This window comes from Balaenoptera physalus (assembly GCF_965194825.1).
Source record: "Balaenoptera physalus genome assembly, chromosome: 19".
NCBI classification, from domain to species: Eukaryota; Metazoa; Chordata; class Mammalia; order Artiodactyla; family Balaenopteridae; genus Balaenoptera; species Balaenoptera physalus.
The window spans coordinates 61214826-61223233 of NC_138900.1; the positions used below are offsets into that span (position 1 = coordinate 61214826).

Sequence of the window (8408 nt, forward strand, 5' to 3'; positions counted from 1 at the left end):
GAAGCACCAGGGTCCCCCAAGGAGAAGGCTGCTGATCAGAGAAGGGGTTAACTTCGGCCAGGTGGAGAAGGCAGGGAACAGCATTCCAGGCCAAGAGAGACGTTGGCAGAGCGCGGAGGTGTGGCAGGGCCAGCACTGCCTGGAAAGGGAGACAATCCTTGTGCTAGGGGTGTGTTGAGTGGGGTGGGTCCGGGTGAGCTGTCCTGGGTGCTGGGCTCAGGACTATGGACTTGAACATGGAACCCAGTCCCTGGAATGCCCCTGAACATCTTGTTCCTTCCTGCTCGGACTTGAAGGGACCTCGTTCTTTGCTCTGACTTGGTCATCCTTAGGCATGAGAACCTGGGAAAGGCTGAGCTGGTGACATGGGTGGGGCTCAGTTCTTTGCCAGCAAGGAAATGGCCTGTCTCCCTGAACCTTTGGTGTTGGCGGAAAGACTCAAAGGGGCCAGCCCTTGAGGTCATTCTGGGCCAGAAGCATCGAGCTCAAGATAATGGAGAGAACTGTCTGGTATCTGAAAGGCTGGGATCAGTCTTCCACGGTGAAAGGAACCCCTGGGCTCCTGATCAGAGCAGCAAGTTGGGAGTTCCACCCTGGGCTCCGCCACTTGCCAGCTGTGTGACCTGGGCAAGTGGCCTAACATTTCTGAGCTTTCGTTTCTCCTTGGTACAATGAGGTAGATAGTGGTACCAATCCTCTGGGTTTCTGAGAGGATTTGGTGAGAATAGTGCATGTCTAGTGTTAGTGCCGTGCCCAGCACGGAGCTGGTGCCCGAGAAGAAGAGAGATCTTATTGTTCCTGTGATGACTAGTGCCGTTACCAAGACTACAGAGGAGGGGACCTGACTCCTGAGCCCGGGAGGAAGGGGCCAGAGACGGCTTCCCAGGGCAGGTGACTTGGAGCTTTGGAGTCAGGCTCTGCCAGTCTCTGGCTGTATGGGACACTGAGCAAGTTATTGAGATGAAATTGAACATGTTATTTACATCCTGACCCCTTAGTACTCTTGCCTGGAAAATGGAATAATAACACTCTATTCCCAGGCGGCTGTGGAGGTATAAGAGCCGCCAGGTGGAGGCTCTGGTCTGAATCAAGTTTGGGGGGGCGGAGGTGAGGAGGGCTTTCTTTGGCTCCTCCTGTCTCCTGAAGCCCCGCAGACCGTGCGGGCCAGGGAACCCGAGAAACCTGCACCTTGCCCTCGTCCGGAGGCTCAGGCCCCGCTGGGAACCCTGGCCTCGCCTGACATTTCACCCAGAGCTGTGTGTTATCTTTTGCAGAAGTCATGAGCGGGAGGAAGGACAAACCACTTCCTCTCCAGCCTTCAGATTTATCAGGCACAACTTTTGACAGTTTCGGTTTGAAGAGAATTTAAAACAACAACAACAAAGATGTTGAGAAGCGATAGATAAATACAGTGGCCTCAAGCATCTGCTCCCTGCTGCTCCACTCTTGGACAAGGCTCCCGCGGGGATGCTTCGGGGTCGGGTTCGGGTTCGAGAAGCAGCCCAAGTTCGGAGCTTTCTCTGTGCGCACAGGCTGCTGGCTGAGAGGCCAGGGTTCCAGGCCTCTGCTTGGTGTTTCCTGTCCTGTGTGCTGTGGCATCTGCACACAGAGGCCGGCTCTCAGAGGTGATGTGATGTTTCAGAAGTTTGACCTCAAAGCAGCTTTCTTTTCCCCTCGGAGTGTCTGGAGAAAGTGCTAAAGATAAGCTGGGCCTGAACTGCAGTGACCAGTGGGCCCCCCGGGGATCCTGGTCCTGGCGCTCTCCCCTTGGCCCCTGCCCGCCCTTTAAGACTCCACACAAAGCGGGGCTCTTGGGTTAGACTGGGGGGACCATAGGGAACTATGATTTTGTGTCAAAAGTGATTGAATATTGGTTTCACAAAGTTCAAACCGTGAGTTTGCAAGTAAACTCAATTCCTGACTTTCTGGTGTCATTTCTTGGCTGTGGCCCTGAGACTCCTAAGATCAGTACAGAAGGAAGCCCCTTCTTGAGAAGGAAAGGGGAATGTAATGTTTGGTGTACGTAGACATATGCATATGCATACACACACACACAGATATACGTACACACATACACAGGCATATACATACACAGACGCACAACACACACACATATACACATACACACACACATCTTCAAAGGCTGTCTGGCGTTTCACTCCTTGTGTTCAGATTTACCAGGTGTGTGTGACTTGGGGCAAGCTGTCTAACCTCTGCCTGTGTCCTCATCTCTAAGATGAGCTCAGTAGTAATACTTGTGACCTGGCATTGTGGTCAGGATGCGGTGAGAGAACGCGTAAAACAAGCCTAGGCCAAGGTCCAGGACCTCAAAGGGGCTCAGTCCAGAGGAGCTATCCTTACGTTCAGTGTTCCTTCTGGTGTCTCCTTGGCTGGCCTTCTCCGCTGTTCCCACGGCCCTCGGCTTGCCCGCGGGTGGAGGATTTGGCCCATCCGGCCTGTGGTTCTCCTGGTTACGGGTATATGGTGAACTCTACCACCCACTCAGCACCGCCAAACGGCAGCTCTGTGCCACGCACGGCCTCTACTCTCGGGAAGCTTAGCGTTCACGGCGGGGTGTGGGGACGTGACAGCAACCAAACAAGTCAGCAATCACCAAGGTCCTCTCAGAGGTGACAAGTGCTAGGACAAAAATGGGACGGGGTAGAGACGGTCGGGGCGGAGGCATACTGTAGACAGCTCAGTCAAGGAGGGCCTCTCCGAGGAGGCGGCCCTGATGGTGAGCTGCTCCTGTGGGGGTCTGGGGAGGAACGCTCCGGGGTTGGGTGCAGCGAGTGCAAAGGCCCCGAGGTGGAAGGCCAGCAAGGCAGGCAAGGGCCGATCGCCACGGTGACCTCAGCAAGGAGCTTGGATTTTATTCCCAGTGCCTTGGGAAGCAGGGCCACGGCGAGATCTGACGTCCTTTTACAGAGGTTGGTGAGACGGCGTCAAGGGCGGACTGTGTGTCCTGATCTCCTCTCGCCCCTTTGGGCCTGCCTCAGGCTCGGCGGCACAGCGACCGCCCAGTGGCTGCCCGGGGCCTGTTGCACTGCTCATCCTGAGGGCGTGAGGACAGCTATTCCCCGCGCGTCCGATTGGTCCACCGGACGGGCTTGCACCCCATCTCCTCCATTGTCCTGATCTGCGCGGTGGGCGTGAGTGTGGGAGCCTCCACCCTCCCACCGCTCCGCCTGGGCCCCCACGTCCTTCTCTGAGGTCAGCTCTGTTCCCTGTCCGTCCCGGGGGAGGGCGTCTTGATGCATTCCTCCTGCGTGAATGACACAGAGGGCAGGGGTAGGTCTGCGACGCTGCTCTGTAATTTTCATGTCTGGGACGGGCCCAGAGCTGAGCTGCTCTCCTCTGACGGCGGCGGCTGCCGCCCGAGTCAACAGCAGTGCCCTTCCCCAGTTTGCCTTTGTTGGTTTTCTTTTTTCTCTCTTCTTCTTTTTTGTTTTTGATAGGTCTTTTTTTTTTTCCCCCTTCCTATGAAAGAAAACTGGCAACTTGGATGTGGTGGGTAGGAATTAGTAGTTTCTGCCCTTTTGGTGTGGGAGTCGGGTGCGGGTTGACGGAAACATTTATTTCCCGTTAAGAGGTTCATGGGCTGGAAGCTGGTGCTGGAAGTGGGGCGATCGCAAGTCCTGGCTGGTGGCTGGTGGTTTGCGATGGCCGCGGGACCTGACTGCCTTGGAGGGAAGCAGGCAGCACGCTGAGCAGCGGTGACAAGCGGAGACCCGTGGGCCACGTCCAGTCTGCGATCTGTTTCGTTTGGCCCACACAGTATTTTGGGGAAAAAAAAATGCTTCAGTTACGTTGTCCGCATTTAAAAATCGGGAGAGTTCCCCTAAAAAAATCCGGATTTCCATTTTCTAATAATAACAACAAAAGCAAACACTTCTGTGTCGCTCGCTATGTGCCTGGCGCTGTTCTAAACGACTTGTGTCTCTTCGCTCCTCTGATCCTCAGGACGGCTCTGCGCCGCCGCTGGTGTCTTTGTTATCAGCCTCCTCCTACAGCTGGGGAAACTGAGGCAGGCGGTGACCCAGGCTGCTCCTGGCTGTGTACGTGCCCGCTTGGGGCTGGGCATACACCCTCCACTCACCCTGGCCTTAGCCGGCCCCCTGAACTCAGGTTCCTCACCTGCCTGAGCCCGGGGGCATCGGAGTTTGTACCTTCTTGAGCGTGGAGAGGTCCACGTGGGTGATGGGAGGAAAACTGCTGATCTTTGCACTGAGTCACTTATTGCTGACTTATTCCCCCCTCCGCCCATGAGCTGGCAGTCAGCCGGGGCCCACCTGGGCCGGGCAAATCCCACACCACTGCTGCACCCCGTGGGGATTCGTGCAGGCTTCCGAGTTTCAGCCCAGACCTTCAGCGGGAGGTGCCACGTGAGGATCTCCGCGGTGAACGGAGTCAGGCCGCAGGAGAAGGGGGACCCCAGCCTCCTGCCCTGCGTTGGCCACACTTCCTGGAAGGGGGGCCTTGGGGACAGCAGAGAATCCATGGCCCACCTGTGGAAGGAGCTGCAGAGGGGCTGTGCTGGAGGCATCTCCTTGTGGGGCGCCCCTTCCTCCTCCCCTTCCCCCCGCCTTAGCGCCAGGGAGCAAGCCTAGGACCCGCCAGCCCGGCCAGGGGGGTTGGGAGGGGGTGGCCTCTGTTTGTCGAAATTGCTGGTGGGCGGAACGTGGTTCTGGGGTGGGCAGGCTCGAGGGTGACTCATTCTGGGAGCTCTGAGACGTTATTTCACCTAAGGAGGCTTCCGCAACGTGGAGGTGAAGTGGCCCTTTTCACAAGAGGGCTTGTGGCTCCGTGGATGGAGCTGCTGCGGTCAGCGTGGCTGGCCTTCCCTGGGGCAGAGAGGGGCATGCGTGTGATGAGATGCCGCTGTGTTCGGAGGTCTTAACCCTTCCCTCCCTCCTTCCCGTCTCCCCGCCCCCGCCCTGGGTACATTAAAAAAAAACCTCTTTATTGAGGTGTAATTGACATACAATAAACTGCACGTTCTCCCTCTCCTTTTAAGATGCTGAACAGTTTCAGCCATCCAAAGCAGTATGTAAAGTAGTATGGGAATATAACACTCGGTGTAAGAAACCAACCATTCCAGCTGCGACTCCTGATGTTCCCATGTGTACCCCTCTCTGCTCTCTGGTTGTAGCCCTTGCCTTTCTCTCAGCGCTGAACTCTTTATAAACATCCCCCTTTGCGGAGTGAAGGGCTTTTCCTGCTGACCCCATCCTCTCCTCCTCCTCATCCTCTCCCCACCCCTCCCTTCCTCGTGTCCTCACTTCCCAGCGGCAGCCAAGTTCAGCCCGTTGGGCCTCCTGGAAATCTTCAGGAGACAGTGAAGAGGGCTGGGTCCTCGGTTTTAGCTCCAACGTGCTGGACGTCTTTGGACTCCATCTGTAACATGGCTGTTTCCATCTTGTGGGGCTAAGATAATTCATGCAGAATTGAGCAGAGCACCTGGAGCATATAGTACGTGCTTGCTAAATGGTGGCTAGTTATATTATCACCCACTGGTAAAACCAGTCCATCCACTGACTTGGCAGGAACACATCAACCTTGGCAATGTTGGCCCTGAATTCCTAAGGGGAAGATATTAGGGCATGGTAGGGGCTGTATGTTGAAATCACCAGGGCCTAGCGACTGGGGTTACCGCCTCTCCCACTGAAGATGGCAGGGTGCTCTGTCTTGTGTGAAGGCAGCCAGACTCTTTAATCATTGGCAATAAGACTTGATTTATCCTGTATTTGGGTTCAGGGTTTGTAAAATATTAAAGAACCCCAGCAGGTTAAACAAACAGAAGTTTTGCATTTTTCTCTCATGTAAAAGTCTAGGGTATAGGCTACAGCCTATACCCTATAGTCATGTTAGGACTATAGTCATGTTAGGACTAGTGTGGTTGGTCTGTGCTCTTCACGGACCCAAGGTGCTTCTGCCTTGCTGCTCCACTGTTCTTAGCACCTTGCCTCATGGTTCAAGTAGCTGCTCAAGTTCCTGCTGTCGCATCTGCATTCCAGTTAGCAGTAATAGCAGTAAGTGGGAGTGGGAGGGACAGTGGAAAAGGACTTCTTTTTTAAGGAGACTTCTGCTTTCGTGTTATTAGCCAGACCGAGTCACACAGCAATTCCTAGCTTCAGGGGAGTCTAGGAAATGTAGTCAGGAAGACACCTGGTAAGCAGGGCACAGACATACCCTCGTGTTTCTAAAACAGGCCATCCTTGGAAAACCTGCCCACATGTAGAACAGTGAAAGGAACTAACTCTTTTAACAGGAGCCGGGATAAGGAGTAAGTTTTCTTCATCAAGGGTGTAAAGTAGAACAAAGAACTGTCTCATTCTTTACGGTATCAGAGATTGGAACTGTGCTCCTTGAGAAAGGGTTGAAGGCAGAGATTTGGCCTCCTGTATGTGGAGGAATAGGCTACCAGAAGAGGTAGTGAGCTCCCTGAGAGAGGACGTATGCGAGCAGAAGTTGAAGGGACGTGTGTCAGTCAGGGAGGCCACTGAGTGTGTTCAGATCTGGAAGGAAGGTTCCTGGGACCTCATGGGAATTGCTGTCTAGGGGAGCTCATCCAGGACTGGAACATGCGTTGTCACCTCCCTCCCCCAGCCCGCCGGTGGCGGTCATCACTGGTCCATCCTGGTGCCCCGCGGAACCCAAATGCCACCCGAGAACCCTCCCAGAGGCCCCTGTTGATAGGCGGCTCATTCGCCTTTCCTGCCTGAATCCTGTCTCTCAGGTGAGGACGTTGAGGGCGAGACAGGGAAGTGACGTGCCCAGCGGTGCACAGTGCGGGCCGACGGCCCCTCTCAGCCTCGCTGTGCCCTCCTGTGGGACCGTCACCTCCCGGCCAGGAACCCAGAGCTGCAGAAGTTGCCTCCTGGAGGCGGCGTGGCTGTGTCTTGTTTCCCGGGCTGCAGGCCCGGCCCTCCAGACCCGCCTGAAGGGCAGCACCTGCCCCCATGCCCTGGGCTTGGCTGGACACCCGGACGCGGGGCCTGGGGGCAGCGGGAAGTGAAAGTGTGCGCCGGCCCTTTTAGTTCTGCTATTGACCCGGCAGAGTCTTTCCTGGGGGGAGGGGAGGGATCCGCTGTTTTCTTTACTTAATCTGGCCTTGCCCCATAGAGAAAACAAATGCACAGTCTCCATCCTGTTTGTAAAGAGGGCGTTCGGGTACTCGAGGTCGCTGGCCTGGAAAAGCTGGGAAGGTGTCGCCTCGGACAGAAGTGAGTTGTGTGCTGGGGACGCTCCGATGGGCCCCGGCAACTTTATTTATTGTGATGTCTTGGCAGGTCAGCTTATGACTTTTTAAATTGTGGTAAAATACACAGAACATACCGTTTTACCATTTTCACCATTTTTAAGTGTGCAGTGCTAAGTACATTCACTTGTTGTGCAACCGTCATCACCATCCGTCTCCAGAACTTTCTCTCTTCCCAAACTGAAACTCTGCACCCATTAAACACTAACTCCCCTTCCTCCCCGCCCCACGCAGCCATCATTCTACTTTCTGCCTCTGAATTTGACCACTTCAGGTACCTCATAAAAGTGGAATCATATAGTATTCGTCCTTTTGTGTCTGGATTATGATTTTTTTTCTGTTGAGGTGAGATTGACAAAATCCAACCATTTTAAAGGGGACAATTCGACGGCATTTAGTGCATTCGCAGTGTTGTGCAACCACCACCTCTATCTAGTTCCAAAATATTTCATCACCCCAAGAGGAAACCCTGTACCCATTAACAGTCACTCCCCATCCCCCGACCCCCAGCCCTTAGCAACCAGCATATGGTTTAAACCTGTGAATTTGCATCTACCAGGCGTGTACTAGGCACTCTACAAATGTATGTTGAATGAATGAAGGAAAAGCCTTGCCAGTTGATGAAATAGTGAGGAAAGCTTGAATTTCCTGAGCACTTACTATGTGCCAGGTGCATACAAACATCCGTGTTTCTCTGACCTGGTTGTACTGTGCAGTCACTCAGGTGGTCTTCATAACCTGGAGATGCTGAGTGCATTGGTCCAGGGGAGGCCTGGGCACTGGGCTTTTTTAAACAGTTCCTGAAGTGATTCCAGTGTGAGAATGACTGATACGCATGATTTCACTGTGCTGTAACGCTTCTTTGGGGCTACATGTGATCTCCATTTTATAGGTAAGGAAACAGGTTCAGAGAGGTTCAGCAATTTACCCAGGCTCGCACAGCTTCAAATCTTTGTCTGAGTCCGGAGCCCTGACCCGACCCCTTCTGCTGTCCCCGCCCCCTGCAATTAGTCCTATTTATATGTGATTTCGAAAGGGGGACCTATAGCTACTCAAATGTATGCTATGGGATAAAATAACTAAAAACTCACTAGCATTTATGGAGCACTAACTGTATGCCAGGCACTATACACTTCATTCGACTTCT

The 8408-nt window shown here is 54.0% G+C and overlaps 1 protein-coding gene across 5 annotated transcripts in view; it reads left to right on the forward strand.

The window, feature by feature from the left end:
• LOC309649284 (uncharacterized protein) overlaps positions 1-8408 on the forward strand; it is a 111162-nt gene that overhangs the window by 23172 nt on the left and 79582 nt on the right. Inside the window, exon 2 of one of the 5 annotated variants that reach the window (XM_082439166.1) lies at positions 6740-8405. The exons of 3 other annotated variants lie outside the window; for them this stretch is intronic. In XM_082439166.1, coding sequence (XP_082295292.1) covers positions 6740-7018 — 279 coding nt within the window. In that variant the 3' untranslated portion in view covers positions 7019-8405. One more of the 5 variants, XM_082439168.1, reaches the window with a different exon arrangement.